Source organism: Scyliorhinus torazame, chromosome 20, assembly GCF_047496885.1.
Source record: "Scyliorhinus torazame isolate Kashiwa2021f chromosome 20, sScyTor2.1, whole genome shotgun sequence".
NCBI classification, from domain to species: domain Eukaryota; kingdom Metazoa; phylum Chordata; class Chondrichthyes; order Carcharhiniformes; family Scyliorhinidae; genus Scyliorhinus; species Scyliorhinus torazame.
Genome location: NC_092726.1, coordinates 25,131,850 through 25,156,500, shown reverse-complemented (window position 1 = coordinate 25,156,500; position 24,651 = coordinate 25,131,850). Strand labels below are relative to the sequence as shown.

The window sequence follows — 24,651 nt, the reverse complement described above, 5'->3', positions numbered from 1 at the left end:
GCAGAGAGAGAGAGGGAGTGGAGAGAGAGAGGGGGGAGTGCAGAGAGCGAACGGGAGTACAGAGAATGAGGGTGTAGTACAGAGAGAGAGAGGGAGAGTACAGAGAGAGAGAGGGAGTGCAGAGAGAGGGGGAGTGCAGAGAGAGAGGGGGAGTGCAGAGAGATGGGGGGGGAAGAGAGAGAGAGGGAGTGCAGAGAGAGGGGGGCAGAGAGAGAGAGGGAGTGGAGAGAGAGGGGGAGTGCAGAGAGAGGGGGAGCGCAGAGAGAGAGAGGGAGTGCAGAGAGAGAGAGAGGGGGAGTGCAGAGAGAGAAAGGGACTGCAGAGAGAGAGAGGGACTGCAGAGAGAGAGAGGGACTGCAGAGAGAGAGAGGGAGTGGAGAGAGAGGGGGGCAGAGAGAGAGAGGGAGTGGAGAGAGAGGGGGGGGAATGCAGAGAGCGAACGGGAGTACAGAGAGAGAGGGTGGAGTACAGAGAGAGAGAGGGAGTGCAGAGAGAGGGGGAGTGCAGAGAGAGAGGGGGAGTGCAGAGAGATGGGGGGGGAAGAGAGAGAGAGGGAGTGCAGAGAGAGGGGGGCAGAGAGAGAGAGGGAGTGGAGAGAGAGGGGGAGTGCAGAGAGAGGGGGAGCGCAGAGAGAGAGAGGGAGTGCAGAGAGAGAGAGGGGGAGTGCAGAGAGAGAGAGGGACTGCAGAGAGAGAGAGGGAGTGGAGAGAGAGGGGGGCAGAGAGTGAGAGGGAGTGGAGAGAGAGAGGGGGGAGTGCAGAGAGCGAACGGGAGTACAGAGAGAGAGGGTGTTGTACAGAGAGAGAGAGGGAGAGTACAGAGAGAGAGAGGGAGTGCAGAGAGAGGGGGAGTGCAGAGAGAGAGGGGGAGTGCAGAGAGAGAGGGGGAGTGCAGAGAGATGGGGGGGGAAGAGAGAGAGAGGGAGTGCAGAGAGAGGGGGGCAGAGAGAGAGAGAGAGGGAGTGGAGAGAGAGGGGGAGTGCAGAGAGAGGGGGAGCGCAGAGAGAGAGAGGGAGTGCAGAGAGAGAGAGGGGGGCTGCAGAGAGAGAGGGGGACTGCAGAGAGAGAGGGGGACTGCAGAGAGAGAGGGGGACTGCAGAGAGAGAGGGGGACTGCAGAGAGAGAGGGGGACTGCAGAGAGAGAGGGGGACTGCAGAGAGAGAGGGGGACTGCAGAGAGAGAGGGGGACTGCAGAGAGAGAGGAGGAGTGCAGAGAGAGAGGAGGAGTGCAGATAGAGAGGGGGAGTGCAGAGAGAGAGAGGGGGAGTGCAGAGAGAGAGGGAGTGCAGAGAGCGAGAGGGGGAGTGCAGAGAGAGAGAGGGACTGCAGAGAGAGAGAGAGGGGGACTGCAGAGAGAGAGAGAGGGGGACTGCAGAGAGAGAGGGGGACTGCAGAGAGAGAGGGGGGCTGCAGAGAGTGAGGGGGACTGCAGAGAGAGAGGGGGACTGCAGAGAGAGAGGGACTGCAGAGAGAGAGGGGGACTGCAGAGAGAGAGGGGGAGTGCAGAGAGAGAGGGGGAGTGCAGAGAGAGAGGGGGAGTGCAGAGAGAGAGGGGAGTGCAGAGAGAGAGGGAGTGCAGAGAGAGAGGGGGGAGTGCAGAGAGAGAGAGGGGGCGTGCAGAGAGAGAGAGGGGGGCGTGCAGAGAGAGAGAGGGGGGCGTGCAGAGAGAGAGAGGGGGAGTACAGAGAGAGAGAGGGGAGTGCAGAGAGGGGGAGTGCATAGAGAGAGAGGGGGAGTGCAGAGAGAGAGAGGGGGAGTGCAGAGAGAGGGGGAGCGCAGAGAGAGGGGGAGTGCAGAGAGAGAGGGAGTGCAGAGAGAGAGAGGGGGGGTGCACAGAGAGAGAGGGGGAGTGCAGAGAGAGAGAGGGGGAGTGCAGAGAGAGAGAGGGGGAGTGCAGAGAGAGAGAGGGGGAGTGCAGAGAGAGAGAGGGGGAGTGCAGAGAGAGAGAGGGGGAGTGCAGAGAGAGAGAGGGAGTGGAGAGAGAGGGGGGGGAATGCAGAGAGCGAACGGGAGTACAGAGAGAGAGGGTGGAGTACAGAGAGAGAGAGGGAGTGCAGAGAGAGGGGGAGTGCAGAGAGAGAGGGGGAGTGCAGAGAGATGGGGGGGGAAGAGAGAGAGAGGGAGTGCAGAGAGAGGGGGGCAGAGAGAGAGAGGGAGTGGAGAGAGAGGGGGAGTGCAGAGAGAGGGGGAGCGCAGAGAGAGAGAGGGAGTGCAGAGAGAGAGAGGGGGAGTGCAGAGAGAGAGAGGGACTGCAGAGAGAGAGAGGGTGAGTGCAGAGAGAGAGGGGGGGAGTGCAGAGAGAGAGAGGGGGAGTGCAGAGAGAGAGAGGGGGAGTGCACAGAGAGAGAGGGGAGTGCAGAGAGAGAGAGGGGGAGTGCAGAGAGAGAGAGGGGGAGTGCAGAGAGAGAGAGGGGGAGTGCAGAGAGAGAGAGGGGGAGTGCACAGAGAGAGAGGGGAGTGCAGAGAGAGAGAGGGGGAGTGCAGAGAGAGAGAGGGGGAGCGCAGAGAGAGAGAGGGGGAGCGCAGAGAGAGAGAGGGGGAGCGCAGAGAGAGAGAGGGGGAGCGCAGAGAGAGGGGGAGTGCAGAGAGAGAGAGGGGGAGTGCAGAGAGAGAGGGGGAGTGCAGAGAGAGAGGGGGGAGTGCAGAGAGAGAGGGGGGAGTGCAGAGAGAGAGGGGCTGCAGAGAGGGAGAGCTAGTGTGCAGGGGGGGGGAGTGCAGAGCGAGAGAGGGAGTACAGAGAGAGAGAGGGGGGGGAGTGCAGAGAGAGAGGGGGAGTGCAGAGAGAGAGGGGGAGTGCATAGAGAGAGGGGGAGTGCAGAGAGAGTGGGGGAGTGTGGAGAGAGAGTGGGGGAGTGCAGAGAGAGAGTGGGGGAGTGCAGAGAGAGAGTGGGGGAGTGCAGAGAGAGAGTGGGGGAGTGCAGAGAGAGAGTGGGGGAGTGCAGAGAGAGAGTGGGGGAGTGCAGAGAGAGAGTGGGGGAGTGCAGAGAGAGAGTGGGGGAGTGCAGAGAGAGGGGGAGTGCAGAGAGAGAGGGGGAGTGCAGAGAGATGGGGGGAAGAGAGAGAGAGGGAGTGCAGAGAGAGGGGGGCAGAGAGAGAGAGGGAGTGGAGAGAGAGGGGGGCAGAGAGAGAGGGAGTGGAGAGAGAGAGGGGGGAGTGCAGAGTGCGAGCGGGAGTACAGAGAGAGAGGGGGAGTACAGAGAGAGAGGGGGGAGTACAGAGAGAGAGGGGGGAGTACAGAGAGAGAGGGGGGAGAGGGGGGAGTACAGAGAGAGAGGGGGAGTGCAGAGAGAGAGGGGGAGTGCAGAGAGAGAGGGGGAGTGCAGAGAGAGAGGGGGAGTGCAGAGAGAGAGGGGGTGCAGAGAGAGAGAGGGGGAGTGCAGAAAGAGAGAGGTGGAGTGCAGAGAGAGAGAGGGGGAGTGCAGAGAGAGAGAGGGGGAGTGCAGAGAGAGAGAGGGGGAGTGCAGAGAGAGAGAGGGGGAGTGCAGAGAGAGAGAGGGGGAGTGCAGAGAGAGAGAGGGGGAGTGCAGAGAGAGAGGGGGGGAGTGCAGAGAGAGAGAGGGGGGGAGTGCACAGAGAGAGAGGGTGAGTGCAGAGAGAGAGGGGGGGAGTGCAGAGAGAGAGAGGGGGAGTGCAGAGAGAGAGAGGGGGAGTGCACAGAGAGAGAGGGGAGTGCAGAGAGAGAGAGGGGGAGTGCAGAGAGAGAGAGGGGGAGTGCAGAGAGAGAGAGGGGGAGTGCAGAGAGAGAGAGGGGGAGTGCACAGAGAGAGAGGGGAGTGCAGAGAGAGAGAGGGGGAGTGCAGAGAGAGAGAGGGGGAGCGCAGAGAGAGAGAGGGGGAGCGCAGAGAGAGAGAGGGGGAGCGCAGAGAGAGAGAGGGGGAGCGCAGAGAGAGAGAGGGGGAGCGCAGAGAGAGGGGGAGTGCAGAGAGAGAGAGGGGGAGTGCAGAGAGAGAGGGGGGAGTGCAGAGAGAGGGGGGCTGCAGAGAGGGAGAGCTAGTGTGCAGGGGGGGGAGTGCAGAGCGAGAGAGGGAGTACAGAGAGAGAGACGGGGGGAGTGCAGAGAGAGAGGGGGAGTGCAGAGAGAGAGGGGGAGTGCATAGAGAGAGGGGGAGTGCAGAGAGAGTGGGGGAGTGTGGAGAGAGAGTGGGGGAGTGTGGAGAGAGAGTGGGGGAGTGCAGAGAGAGAGTGGGGGAGTGCAGAGAGAGAGTGGGGGAGTGCAGAGAGAGAGTGGGGGAGTGCAGAGAGAGAGTGGGGGAGTGCAGAGAGAGAGTGGGGGGGAGTGCACAGAGAGAGAGGGTGAGTGCAGAGAGAGAGGGGGGGAGTGCAGAGAGAGAGAGGGGGAGTGCAGAGAGAGAGAGGGGGAGTGCACAGAGAGAGAGGGGAGTGCAGAGAGAGAGAGGGGGAGTGCAGAGAGAGAGAGGGGGAGTGCAGAGAGAGAGAGGGGGAGTGCAGAGAGAGAGAGGGGGAGTGCACAGAGAGAGAGGGGAGTGCAGAGAGAGAGAGGGGGAGTGCAGAGAGAGAGAGGGGGAGCGCAGAGAGAGAGAGGGGGAGCGCAGAGAGAGAGAGGGGGGAGCGCAGAGAGAGAGAGGGGGAGCGCAGAGAGAGAGAGGGGGAGCGCAGAGAGAGGGGGAGTGCAGAGAGAGAGAGGGGGAGTGCAGAGAGAGAGGGGGGAGTGCAGAGAGAGGGGGGCTGCAGAGAGGGAGAGCTAGTGTGCAGGGGGGGGGAGTGCAGAGCGAGAGAGGGAGTACAGAGAGAGAGACGGGGGGAGTGCAGAGAGAGAGGGGGAGTGCAGAGAGAGAGGGGGAGTGCAGAGAGAGAGGGGGAGTGCATAGAGAGAGGGGGAGTGCAGAGAGAGTGGGGGAGTGTGGAGAGAGAGTGGGGGAGTGTGGAGAGAGAGTGGGGGAGTGCAGAGAGAGAGTGGGGGAGTGCAGAGAGAGAGTGGGGGAGTGCAGAGAGAGAGTGGGGGAGTGCAGAGAGAGAGTGGGGGAGTGCAGAGAGAGAGTGGGGGAGTGCAGAGAGAGAGTGGGGGAGTGCAGAGAGAGGGGGAGTGCAGAGAGAGAGGGGGAGTGCAGAGAGATGGGGGGAAGAGAGAGAGAGGGAGTGCAGAGAGAGGGGGGCAGAGAGAGAGAGGGAGTGGAGAGAGAGGGGGGCAGAGAGAGAGGGAGTGGAGAGAGAGAGGGGGGAGTGCAGAGTGCGAGCGGGAGTACAGAGAGAGAGGGGGAGTACAGAGAGAGAGGGGGGAGTACAGAGAGAGAGGGGGGAGTACAGAGAGAGAGGGGGGAGAGGGGGGAGTACAGAGAGAGAGGGGGAGTGCAGAGAGAGAGGGGGAGTGCAGAGAGAGAGGGGGAGTGCAGAGAGAGAGGGGGAGTGCAGAGAGAGAGGGGGTGCAGAGAGAGAGGGAGTGCAGAGAGAGAGGGAGTGCAGAGTGAGAGGGAGTGCAGAGTGAGAGAGGGAGTGCAGAGAGAGAGAGAGGGAGTGCAGAGAGAGAGAGGGAGTGCAGAGAGAGAGGGAGTGCAGAGAGAGAGGGAGTGCAGAGAGAGAGAGGGAGTGCAGAGAGAGAGAGGGAGTGCAGAGAGAGAGAGGGAGTGCAGAGAGAGAGAGAGGGAGTGCAGAGAGAGAGAGGGAGTGCAGAGAGAGAGAGGGAGTGCAGAGAGAGAGAGGGAGTGCAGAGGGAGAGAGGGAGTGCAGAGGGAGAGAGGGAGTGCAGAGGGAGAGAGGGAGTGCAGAGGGAGAGAGGGACTGCAGAGGGAGAGAGGGAGTGCAGAGGGAGAGAGGGAGTGCAGAGGGAGAGAGGGAGTGCAGAGGGAGAGAGGGAGTGCAGAGGGAGAGAGGGAGTGCAGAGGGAGAGAGGGAGTGCAGAGGGAGAGAGGGAGTGCAGAGGGAGAGAGGGAGTGCAGAGGGAGAGAGGGAGTGCAGAGGGAGAGAGGGGGACTGCAGAGAGAGAGGGGGACTGCAGAGAGAGGGGGACTGCAGAGAGAGAGGGGGACTGCAGAGAGAGAGGGGGACTGCAGAGAGAGAGGGGGACTGCAGAGAGAGAGGGGGACTGCAGAGAGAGAGGGGGACTGCAGAGAGAGAGGGGGACTGCAGAGAGAGAGGGGGACTGCAGAGAGAGAGGGGGACTACAGAGAGAGAGGGGGACTACAGAGAGAGAGGGGGACTGCAGAGAGAGAGGGGGACTGCAGAGAGAGAGGGGGACTGCAGAGAGAGAGGGGGAGTGCAGAGAGAGTGGGGGAGTGCAGAGAGAGTGGGGGAGTGTGGAGATAGAGTGGGGGGCTGCAGAGAGGGAGAGGGGGGCTGCAGAGAGGGAGAGGGGGAGTGCAGGGGGGGGAGTGCAGAGAGAGGGGGGGGGGAGTGCAGAGAGAGAGAGGGAGTGCAGAGAGAGAGAGGGAGTGCAGAGAGAGAGAGGGAGTGCAGAGAGAGAGAGGGGGGGAGTGCAGAGAGAGAGGGGGAGTGCAGAGAGAGAGGGGGAGTGCAGAGAGAGAGGGGGAGTGCAGAGAGAGAGGGGGAGTGCAGAGAGAGAGGGGGAGTGCAGAGAGAGAGGAGGAGTGCAGAGAGAGAGGGGGAGTGCAGAGAGAGAGGGGGAGTGCAGAGAGAGAGAGGGAGTGCAGAGAGAGAGAGGGAGTGCAGAGAGAGTGGGGGAGTGTGGAGAGAGAGTGGGGGAGTGCAGAGAGAGAGTGGGGGAGTGCAGAGAGAGAGTGGGGGAGTGCAGAGAGAGAGTGGGGGAGTGCAGAGAGAGAGTGGGGGAGTGCAGAGAGAGAGTGGGGGAGTGCAGAGAGAGAGGGGGGGAGTGCAGAGAGAGAGGGGGGAGTGTAGAGAGAGAGAGGGAGTGCAGAGAGAGGGGGAGTGCAGAGAGAGAGGGGGAGTGCAGAGAGATGGGGGGAAGAGAGAGAGAGGGAGTGCAGAGAGAGGGGGGCAGAGAGAGAGAGGGAGTGGAGAGAGAGGGGGGCAGAGAGAGAGGGAGTGGAGAGAGAGAGGGGGGAGTGCAGAGTGCGAGCGGGAGTACAGAGAGAGAGGGGGGAGTACAGAGAGGGGGGAGTGCAGAGAGAGAGGGGGAGTGCAGAGAGAGAGGGGGAGTGCAGAGAGAGAGGGTGTGCAGAGAGAGAGGGAGTGCAGAGAGAGAGAGGGAGTGCAGAGAGAGAGAGGGAGTGCAGAGAGAGAGAGGGAGTGCAGAGAGAGAGAGAGGGAGTGCAGAGAGAGAGAGAGATGGAGTGCAGAGAGAGAGAGGGAGTGCAGAGAGAGAGAGAGGGAGTGCAGAGAGAGAGAGGGAGTGCAGAGAGAGAGAGGGACTGCAGAGAGAGAGAGGGAGTGCAGAGAGAGAGAGGGAGTGCAGAGGGAGAGAGGGAGTGCAGAGGGAGAGAGGGAGTGCAGAGGGAGAGAGGGAGTGCAGAGGGAGAGAGGGAGTGCAGAGGGAGAGAGGGAGTGCAGAGGGAGAGAGGGAGTGCAGAGGGAGAGGGGGGGACTGCAGAGAGAGAGGGGGCCTGCAGAGAGAGAGGGGGACTGCAGAGAGAGAGGGGGACTGCAGAGAGAGAGGGGGACTGCAGAGAGAGAGGGGGACTGCAGAGAGAGAGGGGGACTGCAGAGAGAGAGGGGGACTGCAGAGAGAGAGGGGGACTGCAGAGAGAGAGGGGGACTGCAGAGAGAGAGGGGGAGTGCAGAGAGAGAGGGGGAGTGCAGAGAGAGAGGGGGAGTGCAGAGAGAGAGGGGGAGTGCAGAGAGAGAGGGGGAGTGCAGAGAGAGAGGGGGAGTGCAGAGAGAGAGGGGGAGTGCAGAGAGAGAGGGGGAGTGCAGAAAGAGAGGGGGAGTGCAGAGAGAGAGGGGGAGTGCAGAGAGAGTGGGGGAGTGCAGAGAGAGTGGGGGAGTGCGGAGATAGAGTGGGGGAGTGCAGAGAGAGAGTGGGGGAGTTCAGAGAGAGAGTGGGGGAGTGCAGAGAGAGAGTGGGGGAGTGCAGAGAGAGAGTGGGGGAGTGCAGAGAGAGAGTGGGGGAGTGCAGAGAGAGAGTGGGGGAGTGCAGAGAGAGAGGGGGGGAGTGCAGAGAGAGAGGGGGGAGTGTAGAGAGAGAGAGGGAGTGCAGAGAGAGGGGGAGTGCAGAGAGAGAGGGGGAGTGCAGAGAGATGGGGGGAAGAGAGAGAGAGGGAGTGCAGAGAGAGGGGGGCAGAGAGAGAGAGGGAGTGGAGAGAGAGGGGGGCAGAGAGAGAGGGAGTGGAGAGAGAGAGGGGGGAGTGCAGAGTGCGAGCGGGAGTACAGAGAGAGAGGGGGGAGTACAGAGAGGGGGGAGTGCAGAGAGAGAGGGGGAGTGCAGAGAGAGAGGGGGAGTGCAGAGAGAGAGGGTGTGCAGAGAGAGAGGGTGTGCAGAGAGAGAGGGAGTGCAGAGAGAGAGAGGGAGTGCAGAGAGAGAGAGGGAGTGCAGAGAGAGAGAGGGAGTGCAGAGAGAGAGAGAGGGAGTGCAGAGAGAGAGAGAGATGGAGTGCAGAGAGAGAGAGGGAGTGCAGAGAGAGAGAGAGGGAGTGCAGAGAGAGAGAGGGAGTGCAGAGAGAGAGAGGGACTGCAGAGAGAGAGAGGGAGTGCAGAGAGAGAGAGGGAGTGCAGAGGGAGAGAGGGAGTGCAGAGGGAGAGAGGGAGTGCAGAGGGAGAGAGGGAGTGCAGAGGGAGAGAGGGAGTGCAGAGGGAGAGGGGGGGACTGCAGAGAGAGAGGGGGCCTGCAGAGAGAGAGGGGGACTGCAGAGAGAGAGGGGGACTGCAGAGAGAGAGGGGGACTGCAGAGAGAGAGGGGGACTGCAGAGAGAGAGGGGGACTGCAGAGAGAGAGGGGGACTGCAGAGAGAGAGGGGGACTGCAGAGAGAGAGGGGGAGTGCAGAGAGAGAGGGGGAGTGCAGAGAGAGAGGGGGAGTGCAGAGAGAGAGGGGGAGTGCAGAGAGAGAGGGGGAGTGCAGAGAGAGAGGGGGAGTGCAGAGAGAGAGGGGGAGTGCAGAAAGAGAGGGGGAGTGCAGAGAGAGAGGGGGAGTGCAGAGAGAGTGGGGGAGTGCAGAGAGAGTGGGGGAGTGCGGAGATAGAGTGGGGGAGTGCAGAGAGAGAGTGGGGGAGTTCAGAGAGAGAGTGGGGGAGTGCAGAGAGAGAGTGGGGGAGTGCAGAGAGAGAGTGGGGGAGTGCAGAGAGAGAGTGGGGGTGTGCAGAGAGAGAGTGGGGGAGTGCAGAGAGAGAGTGGGGGAGTGCAGAGAGAGAGTGGGGGAGTGCAGAGAGAGAGAGGGGGGGAGTGTAGAGAGAGAAAGGGAGTGCAGAGAGAGGGGGAGTGCAGAGAGAGAGGGGGAGTGCAGAGAGATGGGGGGCAGAGAGAGAGAGGGTGCAGAGAGAGGGGGGCAGAGAGAGAGGGAGTGCAGAGAGAGGGGGCAGAGAGAGAGAGGGAGTGCAGAGAGAGGGGGGCAGAGAGAGAGAGGGAGTGCAGAGAGAGGGGGGCAGAGAGAGAGAGGGAGTGGAGAGAGAGGGGGGCAGAGAGAGAGAGGGAGTGGAGAGAGAGAGGGGGGAGTGCAAAGAGCGAGCGGGAGTACAGAGAGAGAGGGGGGAATACAGAGAGAGAGAGGGGGAGTACAGAGAGAGAGAGGGGGGAGTACAGAGAGAGAGAGGGGGGAGTACAGAGAGAGAGGGGGGAGTACAGAGAGAGAGAGGGGGGAGTACAGAGAGAGAGAGGGGGGAGTACAGAGAGAGAGAGGGGGGAGTACCGGGAGAGAGAGGGGGGAGTACAGAGAGTGAGCGGGAGTACAGAGAGAGAGGGGGGAGTACAGAGAGAGAGGGGGGAGTACAGAGAGAGAGGGGGAGTACAGAGAGAGAGGGGGAGTACAGAGAGAGAGGGGGAGTACAGAGAGAGAGGGGGAGTACAGAGAGAGAGGGGGGGGGGGGAGTACAGAGAGAGGGGGGACTACAGAGAGAGAGGGGGAGTGCAGAGAGAGAGAGGGAGTGCAGAGAGAGAGAGGGAGTGCAGAGAGAGAGAGGGAGTGCAGAGAGAGGGAGTGCAGAGAGAGAGGGAGTGCAGAGAGAGAGAGGGAGTGCAGAGGGAGAGAGGGGGACTGCAGAGAGAGAGGGGGACTGCAGAGAGGGGGACTGCAGAGAGAGAGGGGGACTGCAGAGAGAGAGGGGGACTGCAGAGAGAGGGGGGGACTGCAGAGAGAGAGGGGGACTGCAGAGAGAGAGGGGGACTGCAGAGAGAGAGGGGGACTGCAGAGAGAGAGGGGGACTGCAGAGAGAGAGGGGGACTGCAGAGAGAGAGGGGGACTGCAGAGAGAGAGGGGGACTGCAGAGAGAGAGGGGGACTGCAGAGAGAGAGGAGGACTGCAGAGCGAGAGGGGGACTGCAGAGCGAGAGGGGGACTGCAGAGAGAGAGGGGGACTGCAGAGAGAGAGGGGGACTGCAGAGAGAGAGGGGGACTGCAGAGAGAGAGGGGGGCTGCAGAGAGAGAGGGGGAGTGCAGAGAGAGTGAGAGGGAGAGAGAGAGGGGGAGTTCAGAGAGAGAGGGGGAGTGCAGAGAGAGAGAGGCGGAGTGCAGAGAGAGAGAGAGGGGGAGAAAGAGAGTGAGCACAGAGAGAGAGGGAGAGAGAGGGAGTACAGAGGAGGTTTACTGCAACATTCCCAGGGATGAGGGTCTCCAGATCGGTGGAGGGATTTGCAAAGCCAGGACAGTTCAACGTGGAACAGAGTAGTTTAAAAGGTGACAGAATAGAGGCTTTTCCAAGGTGATGAGGGGTTTTGATGGAGTCGATATTGGGGAAAGTTATTCTCTCTGGTGAGTGGGTCACAGAATGAAAACAAGGCCAGGAGTCGACTTTCACTGAGAGGGAACTGTTGGGATTCTGGAATGTTCCACCTGAAAAGATGGCGGGAGCTAATCCCATAAATCATTTGAAGAGAGAGTTGGACAGGTACTCGAGGCAGAGGAACTCTCAATGCGGGAAGGGTGGGAAACCAAGCACGTTTGTTCTTCCCAAGAGGCAGCACAGACGATGGGCCGAATGGTCTCCGTCCGTGTTCCAAGTGGTGACAATTTTCTAATCAGTGTATCACGTTACTGATCGAAAAATAATCGGCAGCAACATTTTATTTTGAGTTGATCCATGGCTTTTGTCAACCAATCAAAGCACGTGAACCCGAGCGTGGTCCCACCCATCTAGAGAGAGATCATCCTGCAACACGTGGGAAATGTCACAGGGAATTTACAACAACACAACGGTGGAGGAAGGGGACAGAGCGACAGGTCGAGCAGTAAACTGGCAAGTCGTGCTGCAGTAGTATAGAACCTTGGTACGGCCGCACTTGGAATATTGCGCACAAATCTGGTCGCCACACTACCAGGAGGCTGTGGAGGCTTTGGAGAGGGTGCAGAGGAGGTTAACCAGGATGTTGCCTGGTCTGGAGGGTCTTCGCTAGGTGGAGAGGCTGAATAGACTCGGACTGCTTTCATTAGAAAGACGGAGGTTGAGGGGCGACCTGATAGAGGTCTACAAGATTATGAGGGGCATGGATAGAGTGGATGGGCAGGCACTCTTTCCCAGGGTGGAGGGGTCACTCACCAGGGGGCATAGGTTTAAGGTCCGTGGGGCAAAGTTTAGAGGAGATGTGCGAGGCAGGTTTTTTACACAGAGGGTGGTGAGTGACTGGAACGCGTTGCCAGGGGAGACTGTGGGAGCAGATACATTAACGGCGTTCAAAAGGCATCTTGACAAACACATGGATAGGACGGGTATAGAGGGACACGGCACAAGGAAGTGCTGAGGGTTTTGGCAAAGGTTGGTATCATGACCGGTACAGGCTTGGAGGGCCGAAGGGCCTGTTCCTGTGCTGTATTGTTCTTTGTTCTAAAGCTCTCCCCCATAGCAGACGCAGGCAGACATTACCATGCGGACTAGGAGAGAGAGAGGGGGCGCTATGACCCCTCGAGCCTGCTGTGCCATTCAATCCGATTAAAGCCCCCGTACAACTGTAGCAAGACCTCTTCTCCGACCCCTTTGCAATAAAGGTCAATTTCCTTCCCAAATCGATTCCTGTACCTGCCTCCCTTTTACAAGTGGACCCAAATCCCTCCGACCGTCAACTTGTGAAACTTTCACCCCTGTTCTTAAAGCTGTCCTGCCCACCATAGTGAATAGCCCCACGTTTCCTCCCAGTCATTATAACCCAGCCGCCATCTTGTTGCCCACAATGCAATGCATCGAATGGCAGCCTCACGGGCCCTATTGTTCTATGAAGGGCAATTGAAGCTCCTCCATCACAGGGTTTCCCCCCACCCCCCCTGCGAGCACTGCTCGATCAATACCTCACAGAAAAACAAACAAAGGAGCAGCAACAGCCAGATGGGATACGGGACGGTAGGTTACTTGCACAACGACATGGCCAGCAGACTCGAGACCGAAACGAGACCCGTTTGGACAGCGCACCGCGGAGCTTACTTGGGTTTGATGGCCGCCGTCCTGCTGGACCACACCGACGTACCAGGCGGCCTCTTCGCCTCCTCGCCGTGAGCGTCGAAGGGGTTGCGGGGTTCCTTCGCCTCGGGACCCTTGGCGGCCTCCGTCTTTCTGGGGAAGAAAGACATCAAGCCCCCTCGCTTGGTCTCCTCCTTCTTGGGCGTCTGCTCGGCCTTTGACACTTCGGCCTTTGACACCTCGACCTTTGACACCTCGACCTTTGACCCGGGATGAGCCGCCATTTTGTCCTCGTCATTGTCGAAGGGGTTGAGGGACCTACCGCCCGTCGCGGAGGCACTATTGGTTTCGGCCTTTTGATCCATCCCTCTCTTCCCCGCTCCCGGAGCGCCGCCTTGCCGGCTGTCCGTCCCTTCCTTCACTCGGTCCGCTCGCTGGGGGTCGGGCAGGTCGCTGGCGCTCCCCGATGCCCGGTTCTCCGGCGGGGCTGCCGGTTTGGGCGCCTGCTCGCCGGGGCTAGTTCCCGGTGACGTCCGGGAAGGGGAAAGGGGGCCACCGGGCTCCAGGGCGTCGGGGGAGAATCTGCCCGACAGGTCTTCGGCAGACGGGAAGAAGTGACTGCTGTACAGCGGCCTGGGGTCGGTGCGTGGCTTGGCCGCCGCTGCGGCCTGGCTCGGCTCTTCGGTGTAGACGTGGCTGCCGTTGATGCAGAGGTTCGACTGGGACATGGGGTCACTCTTGGTCTTCAGGCCGCCGAAGAGCGAGAGGGGGTCCTTCCTCAGGTTCCCGGCCGAGGCGAAGTTCAGCTGCTTGGTATCAGCACTGGCCGCCCTCTTGTGGCTCATGACCTTCGGTACAAACAAGGCCTTGTTCGAGATCTCCTCTACAAAAAACAAGAAAGAAAATAAAGAGGTTGACAAAAGTTAATCTCTCGGTCATTTAATACCTTTAGCAGGAAACACACTCTGGAGGTTCAATGGTTAGGATGATCGCTACCGTGACATGGTTGGGGGGGAGAGCGGTTTACCTCAGCTGGTTGGTGATGCAGAGCGAGGCCAGCATTGCGGGTTTGATTCCCGTACCGGGCTGAGGTTATTCATGAAGGCCCGGCCTACTCAACCTTGCCCCTTGCCTGAGGTGTGGTTTCCCCTCAAAGGGGAAAGCAGTCTTTGGTCATCTGGGATGTTGGCGACTTTACTTGCTTAACTCGCTTAACTGGGTTGGACACACACACACACACACACACACACACACACACACGAGTGGAACAACTTCCGCTGAGCAAGGGGATCAAGAGATGCAAGGTAGGGCGGGCATGGTGGCGCAGTGGTTAGCATTGCCACCTCCCCAGCCACCGAGGACCCGGGTTCGACCCCAGGTCACTGTCTGTGTGGAGTTTGCACATTCTCCCCCCATGTCTGCGTGGGTCTCCCCCCCACAACCCAAAGCTGATTGGCCACGCGAAATTGCCCCTTAATTGGGAAAAGACGAATTGGGCACTCTTGATTTATTAAAGAAAGAGATTCAAGATGGCGAGGTGGAGTTCTGACACACTATGGCAGAACATGCTCGAGGGGCTGAATGGTCTCCTGTTCTCTCTTGCTGTCTCCAGAACTGGGGGGGGGGGGGGGGGGGAGATACAATACGTGAAGTGGTAGAAGGGAGGGGGAAACGCCCATAGCAACGGCACATCTAGGCAAAAAAAGATAAACCCACAGTTTAATAAGAGTTCACAAGGCCACGGCAGCAGTTCCGTAACCGGCTGACTCGCACAGGCCTAGATTCCTATTAGGTACAGCCCCAAGGTGGGCAGGATCCTGAAGGCTGCCGGTCGCGGAGCGCAAAACAGGAGAGGGCAGGGCACAGAGCGGGAGGAGTAAAGCCAAGCACTTTTCAACAAGATTGAGAGAGAGCACGCCTCTCCGACCCACTCCCCCAGGACTAAGGGACAAGATCAACACGCTCACCGGGGAGAATGTGCTCACTTCCCCTATCGCAAACCAATTATCCAGTAAGACCTTTGGCCTGGTAGCTGACAGCCCGAGTCGCCTCCTGCTCGCCAAAATGCCACGTTAACGAATGCCTCTGAAAACGGTTCACACCTTCCGCTGGTTTCCCTAGGGGCAGCACGGTGGCGCAGTGGGTTAGCCCTGCTGCCTCACGGTGCCGAGGTCCCAGGTTCGATCCCGGCCCCGGGTCACTGTCCGTGTGGAGTTTGCACATTCTCCCCGTGTCTGCGTGGGTTTCGTCCCCACAACCCAAAGATGTGCAGCGTAGGTGGATTGGCCCCGCTAAATTGCCCCTTAATTGGGGAAAATGAACTGGGTACTCTAAATTTAGGGGGGGGGGGGAAAAGCTGATTTTCCTGGAACGTTAAATACCTCAGCACCATTTGAAACACCAACAATCTTCCTGTCAGAGGCCATTCAGCCAATGTTGGCCCTTTTTAAAGAAAGAATTATCCAATTAGCGCCCCCACCACCACCCCCTCCCCTGCTGCCTGACTTCCCAAAATCTTTCAAAGTTACATGCTCAAGATATTCAGAACGATTCCAGCAATGCCTCGGTTGAAAAAACAAAAATTCTCATCCCGACGTTCAAATCCACCCTCGTCCCTCTCCATCCCTCCGAGGCCAACTGACAACCTCCAAGCTTCTCCAGTTCTGGCCTCTTGCACACCCCACCCCTAGTTTTTGTGGAGGGGCGGTCGTGTCTCACTAACTTGAGAGTTTTTCGAGGACGTCACAAAGATGATTGATGCAGGTAGGGCAGTGGATGTTGTCTATATGGACTTCAGTAAGGCCTTTGACAAGGTCCCTCATGGCAGACTGGTACAAAAGGTGAAGTCACACGGGATCAGGGGTGAGCTGGCAAGGTGGATACAGAACTGGCTAGGTCATAGAAGGCAGAGAGTAGCAATGGAAGGGTGCTTTTCTGATTGGACGGCTGTGACTCCTGGTGTTCCGCAGGGATCAGTGCTGGGACCTTTGCTGTTCGTAATATATATAAATGATTTGGAGGAAAATGTAACTGGTCTGATTAGTAAGTTTGCAAACGACACAAAGGTTGGTGGAATTGAGGATAGCGATGAGGACTGTCAGAGGATACAGCAGGATTTAGATTGTTTGAAGACTTGGGCGGAGAGATGGCAGATGGAGTTTAATCCGGACAAATGTGAGGTAATGCATTTTGGAAGGTCTAATGCAGGTAGGGAATATACAGTGAATGGTAGAACCCTCAAGAGTATTGACAGTCAGAGAGATCTAGGTGTACAGGTCCACAGGTCACTGAAAGGGGCAACACAGGTGGAGAAGGTAGTCAAGAAGGCATACGGCATGCTTGCCTTCATTGGCCGGGGCATTGAGTATAAGAATTGGCAAGTCATGTTGCAGCTGTATAGAACCTTAGTTAGGCCACACTTGAAGCATAGTGTTCAATTCTGGTCGCCACACTACCAGAAGGATGTGGAGGCTTTAGAGAGGGTGCAGAAGAGATTTACCAGGGTGTTGCCTGGTATGGAGGGCATTAGCTATGAGGAGCGGTTGAATAAACTCGGTTTGTTCTCACTGGAACGACAGAGGTTGAGGGGCGACCTGATAGAGGTCTACAACATTATGAGGGGCATAGACAGAGTGGATAGTCAGAGGCTTTTCCCCAGGGTAGAGGGGTCAGTTACTAGGGGGCATAGGTTTAAGGTGCGAGGGGCAAGGTTTAGAGGAGATGTACGAGGCAAGTTTTTTTTACACAGAGGGTAGTGGGTGCCTGGAACTCGCTGCCGGAGGTGGTGGTGGAAGCAGAGACGATAGTGACATTTAAGGGGCATCTTGACAAATACATGAATAGGATGGGAATAGAGGGATACGGACCCAGGAAGTGTAGAAGATTTTAGTTTAGACGGGCAGCATGGTCGGCACGGGCTTGGAGGGCCGAAGGGCCTATTCCTGTGCCGTACATTTCTTTGTTCCAGTCTGATTATCCCCACTCCATCTGGGTCCGACGCTCCAGAATTCCCTCCCTAAAGTCTCGTCACCCCTGTGTCCAAAGGCAGGCAATTCAAAACCCAAATCCTTGGCGGAAACACCCCCCACCCCGCCCCTGGACACAGGCGTGGTGCGCCACGGTATTTCACGGTGGGAAAAGGCACTCGGCAAACACGGGAAGCCAAATAAATACCTTCAGCGGAGTCGTGCAGTTTTATTTCAGTGAAGTCTTCCTTGCCAAAGTCCTTGGCTTTCGATGGGTTTCCCGGGGAAGTGGAGGGAGCCGTGGGGATGACGGACATGGACTGGGAGAGGGACGTCCGCTGGAGGTTGGATTTTGGGAACAGCCGCTTGAGTTTGGATTTCTTCTTCTTCTCGGTCACCGGGGCCACTGCATCGTCATCGTCGCTATCACCCGGGGTGCCGATGCTGGGGACGATGGCGGACGCCGAATCGGAGAAGCCGCCTTTCTTCTTGCCCTTGAGCTTGTCCTTCAGCCGCCCCAGAGTCGATCGGGAGTTGTCCTTCATGGACAGGTCGAACATGCTGGCCGTCATGTTGTTCCGGACGAACCGGATGTCGGCCTCGATTTCCCCCCGCTCTTTCTCCTTCTTCCCATTCTTCGAACAAAGCTTGTGCCACCTGTTAAGAGGGGGGGACAAAACCATTAGAAAATCAACTCGCCCACCACCCCTGCCCCCCCACCGGCAAAAAAATCATCCAACCTGAAATTCGGAGGCAGTAAAAAAAAAAAGGGGGATGTGACTAAAATGGATGAGCTAGTTAATGCGGAGTTGGCACAGTTTAGTGAACCAAGGTCAGTCAGGGGTCACCATAAAAGCTCCAACCTCTTTGTCGAGGACAATGACACTGTTTTCTTACTATTTTATATAAATCTAGAGTACCCAATGCATTTTTTTTCCAATTAAGGAGCAATTTAGCGTGGCTAGTCCACCTACCCTGCACATTCTTGGGTTGTGGGGGTGAAACCCACGCAGGCACGGGGAGAATGTGCGAATGAATAACGATGAGTCAGAATACAGGAGGGAGATTGAGAACCTAGTGGAGTGGCGCAGCGACAACAATCTCTCCCTCAATGCCAGCAAAACTAAAGAGCTGGTCACTGACTTCAGGAAGCAAAGTACTGTACACACCCCTGTCAGCATCAACGGGGCCGAGGTGGAGATGGTTAGCAGTTTCAAATTCCTAGGGGTGCACAACTCCAAAAATCTGTCCTGGTCCACCCACATCGACACTACCACCAAGAAAGCACAACAGCGCCTATACTTCCTCAGGAAACTAAGGAAATTCGGCATGTCCACATTAACCCTAACCAACTTTTACAGATGCACCATAGAAAGCCTTCTATCGGGCTGCATCACAGTCTGGTATGGCAACTGCTCGGGCCCAGGGCCACAAGAAACTTCAGAGAGTCGTGAACACAGCCCAGTCCATCACGCAAACCTGCCTCCCATCCACTGACTCCATCTACACCTCCCACTGCCTGGGGAAAGCGGGCAGCATAATCAAAGACTCCTCCCACCCGGCTTACTCACTATTCCAACTTCTTCCATCGGGCAGGAGATACAGAAGTCTGAGAACACGCACTGACAGACTCAAAAACAGCTTCTTCCGCGCTGTTACCAGACTCCTAAATGACCCTCTTATGGACTGACCTCATTAACACTACACCCCTGTATGCTTCACCCGATGCCGGTGATTGTGTAGTTACCTTGTGTACCTTGTGTTGCCCTATTATGTATTTTCTTTTCTTCCCATGTACTTAATGATCTGTTGAGCAGTACGCAGAAAAATACTTTTCACTGTACCTCGGTACACGTGACAACAAACAAATCCAAATCCAAATGAGCACTCCCTCAGACTGTCTCCCCTAAAGCACGGTGTGTCAGGCAGTGCAGCACTCCCTCAGACTGTCTCCCCTAAAGCACGGTGTGTCAGACAGTGCAGCACTCCCTCAGACTGTCTCCCCTAAAGCACGGTGTGTCAGACAGTGCATCACTCCCGCAGACAGTCTGCCCTAAAGCACGGTGTGTCAGACAGTGCAGCACTCCCTCAGACTGTCTGCCCTAAAGCACGGTGTGTCAGACAGTGCAGCACTCCCTCAGACTGTCTCCCCTAAAGCACGGTGTGTCAGACAGTGCAGCACTCCCTCAGACAGTCCGCCCTAAAGCACGGTGTGTCAGACAGTGCAGCACTCCCTCAGACTGTCTCCCCTAAAGCACGGTGTGTCAGGCAGTGCAGCACTCCCTCAGATTGTCTCCCCTAAAGCACGGTGTGTCAGACAGTGCAGCACTCCCTCAGACTGTCTGCCCTAAAGCACGGTGTGTCAGGCAGTGCAGCACTCCCTCAGTCTGTCTGCCCTAAAGCACGGTGTGTCAGACAGTGCAGCACTCCCTCAGACAGTCCGCCCTAAAGCACGGTGTGTCAGAGAGTGCAGCACTCCCTCAGTCTGTCTGCCCTAAAGCACGGTGTGTGAGACAGTGCAGCACTCCCTCAGACTGTCTGCCCTAAAGCACGGTGTCTCAGACAGTGCAGCACTCCCTCAGTCTGTCTGCCCTAAAGCACGGTGTGTCAGACAGTGCAGCACTCCCTCAGTCTGTCTGCCCTAAAGCACGGTGTGTCAGACAGTGCAGCACTCCCTCAGACTGTCCGCCCTACAGCAAGGTGTGTCAGACAGTGCAGCACTCCCTCAGACTGTCTCCCCTAAAGCACGGTGTGTCCGACAGTGCAGCACTCCCTCAGACTGTCTCCCCTAAAGCACGGTGTGTCAGACAGTGCAGCACTCCCTCAGACTGTCTCCCCTAAAGCACGGTGCGTCAGACAGTGCAGCACTCCCTCAGACTGTCTCCCCTAAAGCACGGTGTGTCAGACAGTGCAGCACTCCCTCAGACTGTCTGCCCTAAAGCACTGTGTGTCAGACAGTGCAGCACTCCCTCAGTCTGTCTGCCCTAAAGCACGGTGTCTCGTACAGTGCAGCACTCCCTCAGACTGTCTCCCCTAAAGCACGGTGTGTCAGACAGTGCAGCACTCCCTCAGTCTGTCTGCCCTAAAGCACGGTGTCTCGTACAGTGCAGCACTCCCTCAGACTGTCTCCCCTAAAGCACGGTGTGTCAGACAGTGCAGCACTCCCTCAGTCTGTCTGCCCTAAAGCACGGTGTCTCGTACAGTGCAGCACTCCCTCAGACTGTCTCCCCTAAAGCACGGTGTGTCAGACAGTGCAGCACTCCCTCAGTCTGTCTGCCCTAAAGCACGGTGTCTCAGACAGTGCAGCACTCCCTCAGACTGTCTCCCCTAAAGCACGGTGTGTCAGACAGTGCAGCACTCCCTCAGACTGTCTCCCCTAAAGCACGGTGTGTCAGACAGTGCAGCACTCCCTCAGACTGTCTGCCCTAAAGCACGGTGTGTCAGACAGTGCAGCACTCCCTCAGACTGTCTGCCCTACAGCACGGTATCTCAGACAGTGCAGCACTCCCTCAGACTGTCTCCCCTAAAGCACGGTGTGTCAGACAGTGCAGCACTCCCTCAGACTGTCTCCCCTAAAGCACGGTGTCTCAGACAGTGCAGCACTCCCTCAGACTGTCTGCCCTAAAGCACGGTGTGTCAGACAGTGCAGCACTCCCTCAGACTGTCTGCCCTAAAGCACGGTGTGTCAGACAGTGCAGCACTCCCTCAGACTGTCTGCCCTAAAGCACGGTGTGTCAGACAGTGCAGACTCCCTCAGACTGTCTCCCCTAAAGCACGGTGTGTGAGACAGTGCAGCACTCCCTCAGACTGTCTCCCCTAAAGCACGGTGTGTCAGACAGTGCAGCACTCCCTCAGACTGTCTCCCCTACAGCACGGTGTGTCACACAGTGCAGCACTCCCTCAGACTGTCTCCCATAAAGCACGGTGTCTCGTACAGTGCAGACTCCCTCAGTCTGTCTGCCCTAAAGCACGGTATCTCCGAAAGTGCAGCACTCCCTCAGACAGTCTCCCCGAAAGCACGGTGTGTCAGACAGTGCAGCACTCCCTCAGACTGTCTGCCCTAAAGCACGGTGTGTCAGACAGTGCAGCACTCCCTCAGTCTGTCTGCCCTAAAGCACGGTGTGTCAGACAGTGCAGCACTCCCTCAGACTGTCTGCCCTAAAGCACGGTGTGTCAGACAGTGCAGCACTCCCTCAGACTGTCTCCCCTAAAGCACTGTGTGTCAGACAGTGCAGCACTCCCTCAGACTGTCTCCCCTAAAGCACTGTGTGTCAGACAGTGCAGCACTCCCTCAGACAGTCTCCCCGAAAGCACGGTGTGTCAGACAGTGCAGCACTCCCTCAGACTGTCTGCCCTAAAGCACGGTGTGTCAGACAGTGCAGCACTCCCTCAGTCTGTCTGCCCTAAAGCACGGTGTGTCAGACAGTGCAGCACTCCCTCAGACTGTCTGCCCTAAAGCACGGTGTGTCAGACAGTGCAGCACTCCCTCAGACTGTCTGCCCTAAAGCACGGTGTGTCAGACAGTGCAGCACTCCCTCAGACTGTCTCCCCTAAAGCACTGTGTGTCAGACAGTGCAGCACTCCCTCAGACTGTCTGCCCTAAAGCACGGTGTGTCAGACAGTGCAGCACTCCCTCAGACTGTCTCCCCTAAAGCACTGTGTGTCAGACAGTGCAGCACTCCCTCAGACTGTCTGCCCTAAAGCACGGTGTGTCAGACAGTGCAGCACTCCCTCAGACTGTCTCCCCTAAAGCACTGTGTGTCAGACAGTGCAGCACTCCCTCAGACTGTCTGCCCTAAAGCACTGTGTGTCAGACAGTGCAGACTCCCTCAGACTGTCTCCCCTAAAGCACGGTATCTCCGAAAGTGCAGCACTCCCTCAGACAGTCTCCCCGAAAGCACGGTGTGTCCGACAGTGCAGCACTCCCTCAGACTGTCTCCCCTAAAGCACGGTGTGTCAGACAGTGCAGCACTCCCTCAGACTGTCTGCCCTAAAGCACGGTGTGTCAGACAGTGCAGCACTCCCTCAGACTGTCTCCCCTAAAGCACTGTGTGTCAGACAGTGCAGCACTCCCTCAGACTGTCTGCCCTAAAGCACGGTGTGTCAGACAGTACAGCACTCCCTCAGATTGTCTCCCCTAAAGCACGGTGTGTCAGACAGTGCAGCACTCCCTCAGACTGTCTCCCCTAAAGCACGGTGTGTCAGACAGTGCAGCACTCCCTCAGTCTGTCTGCCCTAAAGCACGGTGTGTCAGACAGTGCAGCACTCCCTCAGACTGTCTCCCCTAAAGCACGGTGTGTCAGACAGTGCAGCACTCCCTCAGACTGTCTGCCCTAAAGCACGGTGTGTCAGACAGTGCAGCACTCCCTCAGACTGTCTCCCCTAAAGCACGGTGTGTCAGACAGTGCAGCACTCCCTCAGACTGTCTGCCCTAAAGCACGGTGTGTGAGACAGTGCAGCACTCCCTCAGACTGTCCGCCCTAAAGCACGGTGTGTCAGACAGTGCAGCACTCCCTCAGACTGTCTCCCCTAAAGCACGGTGTGTCAGACAGTGCAGCACTCCCTCAGACTGTCTCCCCTAAAGCACGGTGTGTCAGGCAGTGCAGCACTCCCTCAGACTGTCTGCCCTAAAGCACGGTGTGTCAGACAGTGCAGCACTCCCTCAGACTGTCTGCCCTAAAGCACGGTGTGTCAGACAGTACAGAACTCCCTCAGATTGTCTCCCCTAAAGCACGGTGTCTCGTACAGTGCAGCACTCCCTCAGTCTGTCTGCCCTAAAGCACGGTGTCTCGTACAGTGCAGCACTCCCTCAGACTGTCTCCCCTAAAGCACGGTGTGTCAGACAGTGCAGCACTCCCTCAGTCTGTCTGCCCTAAAGCACGGTGTGTCAGACAGTGCAGCACTCCCTCAGTCTGTCTGCCCTAAAGCACGGTGTGTCAGACAGTGCAGCACTCCCTCAGTCTGTCTGCCCTAAAGCACGGTGAGTCAGACAGTGCAGCACTCCCTCAGACTGTCTCCCCTAAAGCACGGTGTCTCGTACAGTGCAGACTCCCTCAGACTGTCTCCCCTAAAGCACGGTATCTCCGAAAGTGCAGCACTCCCTCAGACAGTCTCCCCGAAAGCACGGTGTGTCAGACAGTGCAGCACTCCCTCAGACTGTCTGCCCTAAAGCACGGTGTGTCAGACAGTGCAGCACTCCCTCAGACTGTCTCCCCTAAAGCACGGTGAGTCAGACAGTGCAGCACTCCCTCAGACTGTCTCCCCTAAAGCACAGTGTCTCGGACAGGGCAGCACACCCTCCAAACTTGTGCAGTCGATCAGTAATGAGAGTGTTACCCACTCGGACCTCCTGCAGCGCCAGACTGTTAAGAAATAAATGTCATAATGGCTGTCACAGGTCACCCCGAGGTGACCGTGCGGTGATGTGAAATACGGTGGGTTTAGCACTGCTGCTTTACGTGGGAAGTAATGTTTACTGTTAACGGGGTCAGCTGCAACCTCGCAAAGTGAGAGTACTGGGGAACTGACCTCAATAGAAACAAAAAATTGCATTTGTTGCATCTCAACTACCAGGTGACCCAGAGTGCAAATGCAGGAGGAGGGTAGGACGAGAGAGGGCGAAGAGGGGTCGAGAGAGAGGGGGGGGTCGAGAGAGAGGGGGGGGTCGAGAGAGAGGGGGGGGTCGAGAGAGAGGGGGGGGTCGAGAGAGAGGGGGGGGTCGAGTGAGAGGGGGGGGTCGAGAGAGAGGGGGGGGTCGAGAGAGAGGGGGGGTCGAGAGAGAGGGGGGGTCGAGAGAGAGGGGGGTTCGAGAGAGAGGGGGGGGTCGAGAGAGAGGGGGGGTCGAGAGAGAGGGGGGGGTGGAGAGAGGGGGGGTTCGAGAGAGAGGGGGGGTTCGAGAGAGAGGGGGGGTTAGAGAGAGAGGGGGGGTTCGAGAGGGGGGGGTTCGAGAGAGGGGGGGTTCGAGAGAGAGGGGGGTTCGAGAGAGAGGGGCGCTCGATCGAGAGAGAGGGCGCGCGAACGAGAGAGGGCGCGCGAGCGAGAGAGAGCACGGGTGAGCGAGAGAGCGTGGGTGCGCGAGAGAGAGAGCGTGGGTGCGCGAGAGAGAGAGCGCGGGTGCGCGAGAGAGGGCGCGTGATTGAGAGAGGGCGCGTGATTGAGAGAGGGCGCGTGATTGAGAGAGGGCGCGTGATTGAGAGAGGGCGCGTGATTGAGAGAGGGCGCGTGATTGAGAGAGGGCGCGTGATTGAGAGAGGGCGCGTGATTGAGAGAGGGCGCGCGGGCGAGAGAGAGAGGGCGCGCGGGCGAGAGAGAGAGGGCGCGCGGGCGAGAGAGAGAGGGCGCGCGGGCGAGAGAGAGAGGGCGCGCGGGCGAGAGAGAGAGGGCGCGCGGGCGAGAGAGAGAGGGCGCGCGGGCGAGAGAGAGAGGGCGCGCGGGCGAGAGAGAGAGAGAGGGCGCGCGGGCGAGAGAGAGAGAGGGCGCGCGGGCGAGAGAGAGAGAGGGCGCGCGGGCGAGAGAGAGAGGGCGCACGGGCGAGAGAGAGAGGGCGCGCGGGCGAGAGAGAGGGCGCGCGGGCGAGAGAGAGCACGGGTGAGCGAGAGAGCGTGGGTGCGCGAGAGAGAGAGCGCGGGTGCGCGAGAGAGGGCGCGTGATTGAGAGGGCGCGTGATTGAGAGAGGGCGCGTGATTGAGAGAGGGCGCGTGATTGAGAGAGGGCGCGTGATTGAGAGAGGGCGCGTGATTGAGAGAGGGCGCGTGATTGAGAGAGGGCGCGTGATTGAGAGAGGGCGCGCGGGCGAGAGAGAGAGGGCGCGGGGGCGAGAGAGAGGGCGCGCGGGCGAGAGAGAGGGCGCGCGGGCGAGAGAGAGAGAGGGCGCGGGGGCGAGAGAGAGAGGGCGCGTGGGCGAGAGAGAGAGAGAGGGCGCGCGGGGGCGAGAGAGAGAGGGCGCGCGGGCGAGAGAGAGAGGGCGCGCGGGCGAGAGAGAGAGGGCGCGCGGGCGAGAGAGAGAGAGGGCGCGGGCGAGAGAGAGAGAGGGCGCGCGGGCGAGAGAGAGAGAGGGCGCGCGGGCGAGAGAGAGAGAGGGCGCGCGGGCGAGAGATAGAGAGGGCGCGTGGGCGAGAGAGATCGCATTTCGCGTTTTGCAAAAGATAGATGGGGCAAAATTATTCACGCTGGTCAGCGAATTAACTGGTCAAAGGTTCCGGGGTTTCCGAATGACCACAGTGAGGACACAAAAATCCTTCGGGAGCAGATACTCCATTTCCATGAAGCAACTGGAAGATTAAA

General features: G+C 58.6%; 1 protein-coding gene across 1 annotated transcript in view; it reads right to left on the bottom strand.

Moving 5' to 3' along the window:
• LOC140396990 (rab11 family-interacting protein 1-like) overlaps positions 1-24,651 on the bottom strand; it is a 58,421-nt gene that overhangs the window by 19,213 nt on the left and 14,557 nt on the right. The window contains 2 exon segments of the mRNA XM_072485999.1: positions 12,428-13,286; positions 16,577-17,025. Of these exon segments, the coding sequence (XP_072342100.1) occupies positions 12,428-13,286; positions 16,577-17,025 (1,308 nt within the window).